This window comes from Acanthamoeba castellanii, assembly GCF_000313135.1.
Source record: "Acanthamoeba castellanii str. Neff unplaced genomic scaffold scf7180000082931, whole genome shotgun sequence".
In the NCBI taxonomy this organism is placed as follows: Eukaryota; Discosea; order Longamoebia; family Acanthamoebidae; genus Acanthamoeba; species Acanthamoeba castellanii.
The window spans coordinates 1-13,192 of NW_004457439.1; the positions used below are offsets into that span (position 1 = coordinate 1).

Here is a 13,192-nt window from a genome sequence, read left to right on the forward strand (position 1 = left end):
AAGTACTGTTGTCGTGTTTGTTTTGTCGGTTGTGAGTTGGTTGCCGTACGGGCCGAGGAGGAGCTGAGGGCTGAGGGGGCGTACGTGGCGAGCGACCAGGGGCAGATGGTCGATGGTGGTGGACACCAGGTCGCCTAGACCGAGCGTCGGACCCAACTGCGCGACACACAGACACCACCGGACCAGGACGTGAGCCCGCTGCCGCGCACTACACACACTACCAACCGAAGGGCTCGAGCGTACAATTGTTCGCGCATTGCACGCCTCGTTGTCGCATATGACCTCTTTTGTTTTGGCGCGGAACCGGATATCTTCGCTCTCGCACCTAGTTTGGGAGGAGTAGTAGTAATAAAGGAGTAAGGGGCCTGGTACCACCATCGACTGACTCGGGAGGAGGGATCGCGTACTTTGGACAGTTATCTACAGAATAATTCTTCCGGTCTGAAACTGTTTTCGTCAACGGCGCGTGGAGAGCGATCGGTAAGCCATGCCAACACGACATGCCCACGACACACGACACACACGGACGCGGTTTCCGTACCCACTTCAAACACGGCTTTACAGTTGGATAGTTTGAGAGAGAGAATTTGGTTTTTGACGATGCGCGCCTGCTCCGGGGAGGCTGCAGAGGAATGAAGATGGGGAGTCAGCTGAAGAAACAGGGGCAGAGGCAGCAGAAGGAGAAGAGGCCACAGATTGCGCACCAGTGTCGGCCTTGTTGAGAATGATGAAGATGGGGAGGTCGCCGAAGATCGTGTTGCACAGGTTGGCCTCGAACGACTGGAAGCGCGCGTGTGCCAGATCCACCACGTACCTGGTGTGTGTGTCCCTTTGCGGTTAGTTTCCGACGGCTGTGGAGGGTCAGAACAAGGGCGGAGATGGGAGACGAACCAGGCTACGTGAATGTGATCGCGCACGTCGCTGCTCTTGTTTGAGGTGGCAATGAACTGCTTGACGTCGTTCACAAACTGGTCTGTGTGTGGTGTGTGTCGTTTGGAGGTTTATGAGCTCGTGCACTTGCGTGTGTGCGTCCTTGGCACCCGGGTGTGTGCGAGTGTGGTACCTGAGCTGCCGTGTTCGAGGCCGACAGTGTCGTAGATCACCACCTGGCCCGAGTCATACTTTTGCAAGTGCTGTGTAACCTAGTGGATACGCCGATCGATTGAATGTTACCGACGTGGCATCAGTGCGCACTCGCGCAGCGCGCGCACCACCGCGGCCTACGTACGGGCTGCCCGGACCCGGTCTCCGCGAAGCGTGCCCCGAAGACGGCGTTGATGAGCGAAGACTTGCCCGCGCCCGTCTGTGAGAGTTCGTGGCCGTGTGCATTAGTACAACACTCGAGCCGAGCCAAACGCGACGACACAAGAAGTAGCAGCTCGAGGGTACCTTGCCCACCAGCAGGACTGCAGCGTTCGGTCCAACCAACAAGCCAAAGGACACACGGGTACACAGTAAGCATTACGTGACACAATAATAATTGTGATAGTTATAAATACATATTTATAAATGATGAAAAGGAAATTTGGGAAGATGAGAAAATGTTCTTACTGTTGGGTTTGCGAAGATTGTGGGAGAGCTCTTGGAATGCCTCGGTGAGCTGTTCGACGATGGCCGACACCTCGCCGATGGCATAGGGCTCATCCGATATGAGATCCTCCACGAAATCATCCGTTGCCTCTCGTCCCTGTTCCATGATGTTATATCTCATTCGAGATTGGCTTTGGCACTTCACCCGGTGGAGTGGTGGTTCTTCTTCGTGTCGCTCGGTGTCGCGTGGGAAGATGAAGAATCACTCCAGAGAACAAGGAGGAGAGGCCGCGGAGGTGGGCCACAACCTTTCCACCACGGCCGACAGGGGAAAAAGCAAAAGCCGGTTCTCAGTCCACCCGAGAAAATGGCGCATCAAATTTCCTGTGTTTCCCCGGATTTGCCACCGCGAACTTCCACCGCTTGCTCTTCGTCTTCGTCACCACGCGCACTGCCTGCCACGTCCACACACACGGGAGGACGTTCTCCTCTTTTTCTGCGTTGGTAGCGAACAGCAACAGTTCGCTTGCAACCGTTTTAAGTTATGTTACGTACTCGACCAATGCCAACTGTTCTTGATTTTTTATGGCTCTCAGAGGCGAACCAAACCACGAGAGAGAGAGAGAAAGGCGACGAAGTACACAAGACGTTGTGCAGTGGAGGGTGATGGAACAACTCGAAGTGCCGGTGGAGCTGGTGTGTCACATTCTCGGTTATGCCGAGAGCCTGGCGTCGTTGGGGCGTCTGCGGCGGGTGTGCCAGCGCTGGCGCGACCTCATCGACTCCTCCCCCTCCCTTTGGGCAAGGTGTCAACGTCCTTCTTTCCATTTATTCTCTGTCTTCTACTCATGTTTGTGCTTTCAAAAACTGTCGATTGGTTCAGGTTCTCGGAGTTGGAGATCGAGCACAGCCGCATAGAACCGGCTGCGCTCCACCGCTTGTGCGACCGTATCGTGCGCCTTGACTCGGTTTGGCTTTCCTACCCGCAGAGAGATTCTTTCAGGTTGTGCGCAGCCTAAGACGCTCGGCGTTCTCTTGCCTCGTGGTGTGTTCCTACACTCGCAGTTGCGGCTGGTGGGCTGCTCCAAGGCGCTGCACCACCCCATCACCACACTCCTGACAGCACCTCAAGGCTCTCAGGTACGAAATGCAGTGTGCATCACATACATGGAGAGATGTAACGCAGTTTTGGCTGTCTGCGCACAGGTCAAGGTGGTGCACATCGAGAACTGCGACAAGATCACGTCGGACGACGTTAGCCTGGCTGCCATCGTCAACAACTGCCCTCTGCTCGAGACTCTCATGTGCGTCTTCTCTTCTTTATCGGCGTTGCCACTCCCTGTCATCGACGGGCCGTGGGTGGGCAGCGGGAGAGCGCTCAAACCCGTGTGCTTGGCCTTGATCCAGATTCATGAGCAATAACAACAAGGAGAACAAGAGACCCTACAAGAGTTGGCTCGCCCGTGAAGCTCCTCTAGAACTCGCGCTCGCGACCGTGAAGCCCCAGCTGCGTCTGTTTCAAACGTATGTCTGCTGGCACCTAAGCTCGGACATACATTAAACGGATGACCTGATGAGATTGTCTCGATCGACAGGAATACGATGCTGCCCACCGAGACACTACTCCTGACTCTTGGGCGTTACTGCAGCCGCGTGGTGCCGACCCTCTCTTTCGTTTCGTTGATCGCATTCAAGGGAGTGAACGTTCTTTTGCAGGAAATATTGGCCATGCAACACCGCCACGTGCGGTCGTCCTCCGATACGCCTCTGCAGGAGGGAGTCCTGATCGATTACGAAGCTTGGATACAACGTAGTGCGGTGGTACAGAGTCCCATCATCCCCAATCTGTTGCGTTTTTCTCTGCTCATCCCGTCTGTTGATATTTTGTTCACCTGTGGTCCAGAGGCGCCTCGGCCGCTTGCATCAAACCACCACAAACAGACCCCAAGACCTTAGCTACGTCCAAGACTGCGAGCTGGGCACTAAATCCGGTGCCTGGTCAAAAGAAATGCGGCCGTGCGATCAGCTCACGCTGGTCAGATACCAGGTACATACACACAAACCAGCAGGTTGCCCTGTGCGTGTGGTAAAGTGTTCTAGCACTAGTGTTGAACGGACGGTGCGTGCAGTTACTTGACATGGGTGATGATGGGGAGGTCACCCTGGTCGATGATGACGGTGAAATCAAAGAGGGCGTTACGTTGCCACGACCGGCCTGGGCGAGCGCCGCCACTCAAGCCTTCGCAAACGGTACTACCGGTCGGCCCGCTAGCCAGTTCCTCACCACTGATTGTTGCGTGGCTGTGTCGTGCAGGCGGAGACGTGAATGTGCTCGTTCTCGCTCCCTCGGGAGGCATTGCAGAGCTGGTTTTCAATGTCGCCTGCCCCTGAGGCCAATGCACCACGAGACAGAGTAAACAAATAAATTATGCCAAGAAAGAAAAAGAAAAGAAAAAGATCCCCAAAGATGGAGCTGCCGGCAGAGGTGGTGTGTCACGTTCTCTCGTATGGAGCGAACCGGTCGTGGTTGGGGCAGATGAGGCGGGTGTGCCAGCTCTGGCGCGACCTCATCGACTCCACCCCTTCCCTGTGGGCGCGGTACCGCTACATTCCCCTCCCCCCCCCTCACAGTCCCACTCTCCGCGCTTGTCCTTCGGCTGACCCGGGGGTTGCAGCTTCTCGGCGCTGGAGCTGGACGATACACGGATCGCGCCGGCAGCACTGCACGGGTTGTGCGAGCGCATTGTGCGCGTCGAAACGGTTCTGCTCTCCTCCTCTCCTCACACCACACAACCCCAACCCACAAGATGCTGATGCCATTCGTGTGTGGGGGTGCTGTTCCGATTGGGAAGGTGCAACTGGTGCGATGTTCGAAAGCGCTGCACCACCCCATCACTACGCTTCTCACTTCCCCGCGAGGCGCCATGGCACGTTCGTCTTGAGTGCGAAGAGGGTGGCGGTATGGGGAGCTGACTGATGTGGAGGGTCGGCCGCAGGTGAGAAGCATACACATCGAGGGTTGCGACCAGATCGCCTCGGCCGAGCTCGGCATCGAAGCGATCATCGCGAACTGTCCGCTCTTGGAAAGCTTCACGTGTGTGTCGTGCCTCGCCTCGGCTGCGTCTTGCACAGCTCTCACACTGCGCCCATCTCTTCAACACCAACAACCTACAGCTTCCTGAGCAGCAATGTGAAGAAAGAAGCCAAGACCCCCTACACGGAGCGGGTGTGGTGGGGATCACCGTTCAATGCGACCCTTGCCCCTGAGAGGGCACCGCTCCGTCTGTTTCGCACGTACGCAGAGAGACCTCGCTCGCCTCTTTGCGGTGCCTACCTCGACTGACTCTGTGTCGCATCCGCAGGAACGCTTACCTACCGACTGAGTCACTCCTCTTCGCACTCGAGCGCCGCTGCGTGCGTGTGGTATGCCTCCTCGAATGCACGCACGCACACCCTCTTGTTGCAGCTCCCTCCTCTCGCTCACCGGCCCATGCACAGGAGCTAAGCCCGCTGCCAACACTGCCGTTCGAGCTTGCCGGCTCGCCACTGCTGCCCGGCGTCTTTGTCGGCTTTATCGGCCACAAGCCGGCACGTCTTCCGTCCGCTGGGAGGGGCTCCCTGCTCAAATTTGGCCCTGAAGCCCGTGGCGGGCACACAGACGTTCGGCCTGCTGACAAGAGCCATGTACAACGTCGGCCCGGGTGCCCGTGTGGCAGCCGCCAAGGACTGGCAGACCGGTCGATCTTTCACGGTGCGGGCGCGCGATGTTATCCAGTGCTCCCTGCTTACGCTGACACGCTACCAGGTAAAACTATCAATCAAGTGCGCACCTGAGGTCGATTGCTCACATCATCGTCTCTCTTTTGATGTTGGGGCGAAAAGTTGCTGGACTTGAGCAGGGATCGGATGACGAGCCTACTGGACAGCGAAGGCGACGTGCGAGAGGATGTGCAGGTCACCGACCACTGGTACCACCTGCTGGAGGGTCCCTTTTCGCAAGGTACGTACTACCAAGAGACTGGTCTCTTCCCTTCTTAACGCTTTTCACGCGAACTCCCGTTGTGCTGTGTGCACACCGCGTGCAGGGGCCAACATCACCTTGGTCATGCTACAGGTCTGGCCGGGCCTGGACGAAGTCGTCTTCGACATGCTGATCGACCTGGATTGAGCCCCTAGCCACAGAATGCCACGACATATCACCCAACACAATGGGCTGGTTAAAATGGTCTTGTATTTATAACAAACCAAAGATGTAGTAAAAACATAAAAGAAGAGGGGCTGAGGCCTCCTCAGACGGCGGCGATGGCGCCCAGCTTCTGGTAGGCGTGGTGGTCGGCGTCCGACGCGCTGCACTCGGCCTCACAGCCTATGGGCTCGCGGTCTTCGAGAGGCTGCGGAGTGTAGACGACCACCATCCCCGTCTCGCCGCTGTTGCTGGAGGCCAAGAGCTGCGACGACGGCGTGGGCGGGTCGGCAAAGAACAGGGGCTGGGGGAAGGCGCTGGACGGGCCCCAGGCCCAGGCCGACGCCCGGCGGCTCACCCGCAGCACGCCGTAGAACAGGCACATGGCGCCCACCGCGGCCAGGGACCAGCCGACCAGGTTCACCACCACCACGACGGCCTCTGGTCCCGACGACGAGCCGCCGGGGCCGGGGTCAGAGGGCAGGGGCTCGGAGGATTCATCTTCGGTGTCGGTGCTGTTGGGGCCGATGCTGTTCATGTCGTCGCCGTCGTCGTCGATCTGTGGCGGCTGCACCGGTGGATCGACGGTCACCTCGTCGTGGTCGTCCTGCCTGGGCATCAAGTCGACGGCGACGACGACGACGTCGGCTTCAACGTTGTTGGGCGGGAGGCCCTGGATGACGGGAGGGGGCGCCCCCTCGGCCAGGGCGGGCTTCTCGTTGGCGAGGCCCTCGAACGATGATGCAGACGAAGATGACAATGACGATGATGACGACGATGGCAGGTCAGGGCCGTCGCTCAGGCACCACACGGGGTCGATGCTGAGGGCTCCCAGCACCAGGAGGACGAATAGGGCCGAGTTCGAGTAGCGCATCGACTTCTTGTCGAAGAAGAAGAAACAGCGACTTCTGGGGTTGTTGGTTGACATGATGATGCAACCTTTTCTTCGATTGGGGGGGGGGCTCGATCAAAGGGTCGTAGTAGAGGTGGTTGTGGCTCTACGGGGGGTCGTGGTCGAGGTTGGAGGCGAAGAGGGAGCAGTTAGCACCTGATGATGACGAGGAGGAGCCTGTGCTCGAAGCCAGCTTGCCTTCACAGAGAAGACCGATTTTGTCGATAGGTGAGTCGGGAGGGCGAGTTCACGAGTCGATGCGGCGGCTCTCTGGTCTCGAGGAGGCGATGTTCTCTCTTCGTTGCGGGGGTGAATGAATGAAGAAGAAGAAGGAAAGGTGCCTTTCACCTAACCATAGCAGCGTGCCACAGCACCGTTACACCAACACGTTCCCCTGCTTTGATCGGGTAGTCGACAAAAATAAGTTACACGTCAGCACCACCTTTGCTGTCGTGTAACGAAACAGAATTTAAGTTATGATAGTTATTTTCCACGTGTGCGAGGGTTACTCCTTACTGGGGTTAGGCCTGGGCGAGGAGGGTGTAGCTGATGCGCACGACGCCCTTCTTGGCGGACATCTTGGGGATGGCGATGCGGCCGATCTCGCCGGTGTTCTGCACGTGGGTGCCACCGCAGGGGCAGCCGAGCGGGGCGCATACGGTGACCACGCGCACGGGCTCCGTGGGGTTCGCCCCCGAGTCGGACGCGGAGCCGCACAAGCGCTCGACCTCCTCCTTGCTATGCACCACCTGCACCGTCACCTCGCTTCCCTCCTGCACCATCGCCGACGTCATGTGTCAGAGTGCCGCACTGTGCGCGCGGCTTTTGCGCAAAGGGAGAACGTACGGCGATCAATCGGTTGCACTCGTCTTCGAGCCGCTTGAGCGCGCTCTGTCGCTTGTCCGCGGGAACGAAGGTGCCCTTGTACTCGACGTAGGGCGCATCCGCAAAGTGGTAGCCCTTGTCTGTCGTTGACGCCGCCAGTGCCAGTGGCCGGGTGTGGTGTGAGCTGTGGTGTAAGCTAGTGCCTGGGCCAACTGAGCGAGAAGGAGAGAGAAAGGGCAAGGACCTGGGATCAGGTTGTACTCGGGGAACAGGTTGGCGACGGCTTTGTCCAACAGATGACCCGCTGCGTTGGGGGCAATGTGAGTGAGTGAGGCCACACTCTTCAATTTTAAAAAAATGGAAGAAGAGGAGTGACACCAGAGTGCAGGCGCGCGTGAAGCCTTCGCTTGGCCTCGTCGATCTGGAGTTCGACCTCGTCGCCGGCCTGGAACGTGGTGCCGGCCTCGGCAAATGTGCCGATGTGCTGGATCACCCCGTCCTCCCTGTTGGCTCGAACTTCGCTCACAGTGAACTTCACGCCCGCTGCTGACGCGACCACTCCGGTGTCGAACGGCTGACCTCCTGCACGACGGTTTATATTGAATTAGAACATTAAAAGAAAAAATATATATGCAATTAAACAGAAGAAATACCTCCTTGTGGGTGGAAGATGGTGCGGTCGAGGACGACGGCGAAGTAGCTCGCACCGGCAGCGGAGCCACGCGGCGGAGGATGCTCTGCCACTTGCACCACGTGGGCAGTGTCGCGAAAGCGATACGTGTCCTCCCAGTACGCCTGCTCCGTCCGTCGCTGCTCCATCTTTTATTGTATTTATTCTTATTTTTGAAAGCGGGCAAATAAAACTCCATTTTTTTCACTGTCGCCTGTGGAACTTGCGAGCTAGATTTCCAGAGACCGAGGAGCTCAATACTTCAAGGTTCTTGGCCGAGAGAGGCAACAGCGCGTGCTCGCTTCTTCCGATCGTCTCATCTCAAGTATATGCACACTTAAAGCTACACTCTCTGTTCCGCACAGGCTCGATGCATGTCGCTAAAAATCAATTGATGATTATTGCTTCTAACATTGTGATTCGATTCGTGTAGCTTCAGAAGGAGAGAGATGAAGGCGGCTGTGTTGCTGGCCCTTGTGGCGTTCATGTTGATGTGCGCCGTCTCAGAGGCTCGACCCCGCACGGCGCTCCGTGCCGGCCACAAGATCGACTGGTCGAAGGTCGACACCCAGCTCATGGACGCCAAGTTCGGCCGCAAGCTGGCCGACCAGCCCGCCAAGCGTTCCGCCGACGCGCCCAGCGGCTCTTCCCTGTGGGAGGTGATCCCCGGCCGGTAGTACCGCAGCCCTCTTGTCGCTGTGCTCCGCGCTTTGGTCGCGCTCACGCAATGTTGACCGGTCTTTCACTGCAGGTACCCCAAGACGCAGTCGTTGCCCGATGTGCTCGCGCAGGTGCCCAACACACCGGAGGGCCGTAAGTTCGTGCAGGACCTGGCCAACACCATCTTCACCAAGTTCGGCATCTGGGTGCGTTCTTCTTCTTCTTCTTGGTGTCGATGTCGACTCGCTCACCTCACCTCACCTCACCTCCACTGGTACGCAGGTGCCCAGCTTTGTCGTGGATCTGTTCTTCGAGGACAGCAGCTACTTCCTGAACTACCTCAAGTTCACCGGCTGGGAGCTCTACGACGGCATTGCCGCCATCAACTTCGCCTACCAAATGGGCTGGATCACTTCGTACGCGATTCCTCTCCACCTGGTGGTGGCGCGCGTAAGCGAACGTGCTACGCTTTAGGCCCAAGATTGGTCTTCTTTTTATCTCACTTTATACTTAATTGGCTGCGTTGTTGTTTCCAGGAATGCCTCCAATGCGGACACCCTCCCGCAGGGGTTCAACCTGGACAACTATGCCAGCGCGCCGATCAATGTCTCCAACTACATTCCGGCCGAGCCGGTCGAACTCTTCCCCGACCTGTGGAAGGGTGAGCGCACCCTCACCCTAATGTTTTAATTTAATTTAATTTAATTTTTTTCCAGCGTCGCTCGTAGTGTGCTGACGATGGTGGCGCGTTGCTGGCTGTGCGGCACACGCTTTTCTATGCAGGTTTCTACCGCGGTAACGCCTCCGAGGAGCAGCTCAAGGCCGAGATTGTGTTTGCGCTCACGCTCAACCAGCTCGCCAACAACTCGCACAAGCGCGAGAGCGATCCCTCCACCTACTTCACGCTGTACAACGGCAACAAGATCGCGTCCATCAGGGTGCGTTCTCCTCCCCTCCTTCTGCACGACCTGGCCTCAGCCATGTCGCCGCCACGGTCTGTCATCATCGGATGTAGGTTAACCGAAGGACCAACGCAAACAACAGGACCTGCTGGGCGCTCTGGCAGCCAACGGCCACTCGATCAAGTGCTACTTGACCTATCGCGCGGTCGATTTCTTCGGTCTTCTCACGCGCGATAGCCAAGGCCAGTTCAAGGAGGTCCCCGCCCCCGTGTTCATGGACACCGGTACAATTTCTTCGCCGGTGTATGGTTGGTGCTGGTGGAATGCATTCCCACTCACCATCGTTATGTGGCACAGAGGTCACTTCGCTCTCGGGCGAGTCGGCTGTCACGACCGCCATTCATGATGAGCTGGTGATCGAGATCAGGTCGGGTCCCAACACCAAGGGCACCCCGTTCAACATCGACATCCTCTGGTACGAGGGCGATGACGGCATCGGCTTCTTCGCCGGCAGCCTCTACGACTATGCCTCGTGGGTGGGCGCCGGTACGGATTGCAAGCACGTACTCGCTCGCCTCGTCGTGGCCTCCTCTCACTCTTTTCTCTCTTTCGTCTGTCCAGTCAACACGCAGCACATGGAGGGCAAGCAGGCGATCGACTACCTTCACCTCGCCGGAGTGTTTTCCGACACGCTCATCCAGACCGCGCTCACGTTCAACCTCTACGATTTGGGCTATGGCGCCACCGGCGTGTGCGTGTATGTATCGCTTGACCGACAGCACCCACCACTTCGTACGCTGGCCCTTCTCACACCCGTGTGCGCCGTACAGTGACTCTATCGCGGTCATCGAGTGGACCGTCTACGGCAACATGAGCCTCTACCCCCTCCTGGTAATCACCCCCGCACCCCGCACCCACGGGTGTGCGTCCTACTCACTTCTGGGCCACAGATGGAGAAGTTCCTGGTGGCGCCCATTGTGGCGGAGTACCTCGCCCTGGCCAACCGCAACGCGGGCGAGTACGCCAAGCTCGCCGCTGGTCTGTACGAGCTCGTCTCGGACAGCGCCGTCAACCCCACCCTCCGCCAGAGGTACGCTCACACTTCCTGTTCGTGCGAAGCGGGCCTTGACTGGGTGTCTTACCAAACTCTGCTCGTCTGGCTACCACCTTTGTGCGCAGGGCCTACAACACCATCACGTGGCCCGCTGGCCAGGAGCCCTTCGAGACCGTGGTCAAGGCCAGAGCCATCCTGTCCGGCCAGAACTAGACGAGCCGAACGCAAAGCGAGCACGTTTGATTTGGATTATAATTTTGCTCTTCTCTCTGCGGAATGAACTCACAACTCACGACTCCTCATGGCTCTTGTCTCTCTCGTGCCCTGATCCTTCTGCATCGCATGCCTCACGTCGTCCAGCTCTAGAAGTACTCGTGCAATCAACGAATTCGCCATCCAGGCTGAATGCCACCGATAGCACCCCAATCCCCAATCTCACGTTCAGGGTCGCCCGCGTTGTTCTCGTTCTGGTCACCTTTTCGTCGTCTTCCTCGGCTTCTTTTCTCGACATTTCCCGTTGAATTCGGGCGTCCAATCAGAATTCATAGCTGTGTAGCACCCGGCCAGTCGCCACGAGACAACCAAAACAGACGCCGGGAAATTTCCCACCGCAAAACCGAAGGGCCAATGAGGGCGAAGTGGAAGACGAAACTGCCGCACAAAGGAGGCCTTGGGGCGAGGCCAGCTTCTTCTCAAACTCTTCCACACCCACCACGCCAACACCAGCCAACAACCATTGTGTTGACTAGTGCTTCCTTTCCTTCTCTCACCCTTCATATCCATCTTCCGGTACTCTCTTCGCTGGCTGGTTTCTTCTCCCCTATTCCCTATTCTCGTGCATCTTGCCTGTCCTGCAAGTTCCTCATCCGTTGTTCGATTTGCGTAATGAATGTCGCTTTGTTTCTGTGTTGTTTTGGATTGATGCATCTTATCGTTGTGGCTGAGGGGTTTGCGGTGTATAGTCTAACTGAGCCCCTCGAAATAAAGGAACTCAAGATTGTTCGAGATGCAAGCCACCATGAACGTGCAGCCGCTGAGCTTCGAGGAGAGATTCGCCTCTTACGAGAGCCGGCCTCGGAAGACATCGACTTTTTCTTCCCACTTCTCCACCGAGCCGCAGGAGCTCGAGCCGCTTGGAGATGGCGTGCCGTTGGCTCGGAAGAAGCACCACCACCAGCTGCACTTCTTCGACGAAGCGCTCGGCGAGGATGGTGAAGCCTCCTACGACTCCTACGACCTCGACGGAGAGCCCGAGGAGGAAGAATGGGAGGATGAGGACGAAGAACCCGTCCTGCCCAAACGGCGCCGCTACCTCAGCGAGGCTGAGTACCAGCGGGAGGCCACCGACTACACGAGGCAGCAACTCAAGCAATCGGGCCTTTACTACAAGCACGCCTACCACTTCTGGCGTCTGCGATCGCGCGATTCGTTCGATCTCGTCCGGCCGCATCTCGTGAAGGTCTTGATCGCGTTCGCCGTGCTAATCGTTCCCATCATGCTCGGGCTCTATTTGGCCAACGACGGGGCCTCCTTCGGCGCCAAGCCCGACGTCTCCATGCTCCCCGACCTGGCCCAGAACCACGTCCCGGTATGTCATCCCATCCCTCGATTCGTCTTTGCGATGCAAAATGAGAAGAAGAGATACTACAAGAGGATAGGATTAATCGCCTATTCGCTAACCTCTATGCAGAACAACTACGTCGAACAACAAGAAGCGGCTAGCCGCCGGGGCGGTCTCCTGAACAGACTGCTGCGGAAGGCTGGCTTCGCCGCGAAGCGCGACAATGATACGGCCGAGGCGCTGGTGCCGGCGCCTCTGGCCTCGCCCGCGCAGGATGCAGCCAAGCCTGCTCCCTCGCCCGTGGCCCAACAGCAGGAGGAGCTGAAGGAGAGCGAGACGATCAACCACGTCGGCGTCTACGAGGAGCCCGGCCTCACTCTCACCTCCATCCTTCCCTCGATGCAGGGCATGAACATCTTCAGCTTCGCCTACACCGCTGCCATCGACTTCTTCAGCAAGACCTTCGGCTGGGAGTCCGCTAACGTGACCGCTACGGCAGCCTAGGCCGCTTGGCGGCGATCGCGGTGCGCCGCTTTATGGACGACGACGTGCGATGAACCATCATCACCACCCCCATCCACGACAGGTCGTCTTGTCTATAGTGTTTAGTATTCTCCCACTCCATCATCCACACTGTTATTGTTTGTTTATAGTTTGATCACCCTCCTTCAGCACTCCTCTCGCTACCCTGTCCAGTTTGTATAGACCCACACAGCAATCAAGTACATACACGTGCACAACAATAAACTACGTCTTTCATCATCGCCGTCGTCATCATCCCCCTCGTCCGATTCTCTTGTGGCAGCGTCCTGTTCGCCTTGGCCCTGCTTTTTCTTGGCGTGTTCGAAATGTTCTGAATTGTTTTTTGAAACTATTTTCGCAAATGCTGTTGATAGCAACGGGTACTTCCTTTTT

General features: G+C 57.5%; 9 protein-coding genes across 9 annotated transcripts; 6 read left to right on the plus strand and 3 right to left on the minus strand.

The window, feature by feature from the left end:
• Positions 1 to 84: 84 nt before the first annotated feature.
• On the minus strand, positions 85 to 1,711 carry ACA1_002430 (Miro family protein; the record flags this gene model as incomplete). Its single annotated transcript, XM_004338966.1, has 10 exons — positions 85 to 156; positions 244 to 311; positions 425 to 447; positions 514 to 622; positions 705 to 780; positions 918 to 973; positions 1,064 to 1,142; positions 1,229 to 1,303; positions 1,390 to 1,406; positions 1,552 to 1,711. Coding segments are annotated over 10 exons (735 nt in total), but the record flags the coding sequence as incomplete, so codon positions are not given.
• A 485-nt stretch (positions 1,712 to 2,196) lies between these two features.
• ACA1_002440 (Fbox domain containing protein) lies at positions 2,197 to 2,952 on the plus strand (the record flags this gene model as incomplete). The annotated part of the gene is made up of 4 exons (XM_004338967.1): positions 2,197 to 2,336; positions 2,414 to 2,483; positions 2,545 to 2,670; positions 2,737 to 2,952. 4 exons carry the CDS (start codon positions 2,197 to 2,199, stop codon positions 2,950 to 2,952), a joined length of 552 nt encoding a protein of 183 aa, XP_004339015.1.
• Positions 2,953 to 3,031: 79 nt separating this feature from the next.
• On the plus strand, positions 3,032 to 3,921 carry ACA1_002450 (uncharacterized protein; the record flags this gene model as incomplete). The annotated part of the gene is made up of 6 exons (XM_004338968.1): positions 3,032 to 3,054; positions 3,126 to 3,186; positions 3,247 to 3,351; positions 3,434 to 3,577; positions 3,660 to 3,780; positions 3,845 to 3,921. Coding segments are annotated over 6 exons (531 nt in total), but the record flags the coding sequence as incomplete, so codon positions are not given.
• Positions 3,922 to 3,997: 76 nt separating this feature from the next.
• On the plus strand, positions 3,998 to 4,873 carry ACA1_002460 (Fbox domain containing protein; the record flags this gene model as incomplete). Its single annotated transcript, XM_004338969.1, has 4 exons — positions 3,998 to 4,128; positions 4,206 to 4,290; positions 4,527 to 4,624; positions 4,663 to 4,873. The coding sequence occupies 4 exons, from the start codon at positions 3,998 to 4,000 to the stop codon at positions 4,871 to 4,873; spliced, it is 525 nt and encodes a 174-aa protein (XP_004339017.1).
• A 339-nt stretch (positions 4,874 to 5,212) lies between these two features.
• Positions 5,213 to 5,698, plus strand: ACA1_002470 (uncharacterized protein; the record flags this gene model as incomplete). Its single annotated transcript, XM_004338970.1, has 3 exons — positions 5,213 to 5,281; positions 5,413 to 5,530; positions 5,616 to 5,698. 3 exons carry the CDS (start codon positions 5,213 to 5,215, stop codon positions 5,696 to 5,698), a joined length of 270 nt encoding a protein of 89 aa, XP_004339018.1.
• A 121-nt stretch (positions 5,699 to 5,819) lies between these two features.
• ACA1_002480 (uncharacterized protein) lies at positions 5,820 to 6,587 on the minus strand (the record flags this gene model as incomplete). Its single annotated transcript, XM_004338971.1, has 1 exon — positions 5,820 to 6,587. One exon carries the CDS (start codon positions 6,585 to 6,587, stop codon positions 5,820 to 5,822), a length of 768 nt encoding a protein of 255 aa, XP_004339019.1.
• Positions 6,588 to 7,126: 539 nt separating this feature from the next.
• On the minus strand, positions 7,127 to 8,249 carry ACA1_002490 (threonine/alanine tRNA ligase subfamily protein; the record flags this gene model as incomplete). Its single annotated transcript, XM_004338972.1, has 5 exons — positions 7,127 to 7,378; positions 7,452 to 7,570; positions 7,675 to 7,734; positions 7,809 to 8,012; positions 8,084 to 8,249. 5 exons carry the CDS (start codon positions 8,247 to 8,249, stop codon positions 7,127 to 7,129), a joined length of 801 nt encoding a protein of 266 aa, XP_004339020.1.
• Positions 8,250 to 8,549: 300 nt separating this feature from the next.
• ACA1_002500 (uncharacterized protein) lies at positions 8,550 to 10,929 on the plus strand (the record flags this gene model as incomplete). The annotated part of the gene is made up of 11 exons (XM_004338973.1): positions 8,550 to 8,773; positions 8,852 to 8,966; positions 9,043 to 9,176; positions 9,297 to 9,421; positions 9,544 to 9,698; positions 9,805 to 9,946; positions 10,020 to 10,208; positions 10,284 to 10,413; positions 10,493 to 10,553; positions 10,613 to 10,752; positions 10,842 to 10,929. 11 exons carry the CDS (start codon positions 8,550 to 8,552, stop codon positions 10,927 to 10,929), a joined length of 1,503 nt encoding a protein of 500 aa, XP_004339021.1.
• Positions 10,930 to 11,734: 805 nt separating this feature from the next.
• On the plus strand, positions 11,735 to 12,781 carry ACA1_002510 (uncharacterized protein; the record flags this gene model as incomplete). The annotated part of the gene is made up of 1 exon (XM_004338974.1): positions 11,735 to 12,781. The coding sequence occupies one exon, from the start codon at positions 11,735 to 11,737 to the stop codon at positions 12,779 to 12,781; it is 1,047 nt and encodes a 348-aa protein (XP_004339022.1).
• Positions 12,782 to 13,192: the final 411 nt, after the last annotated feature.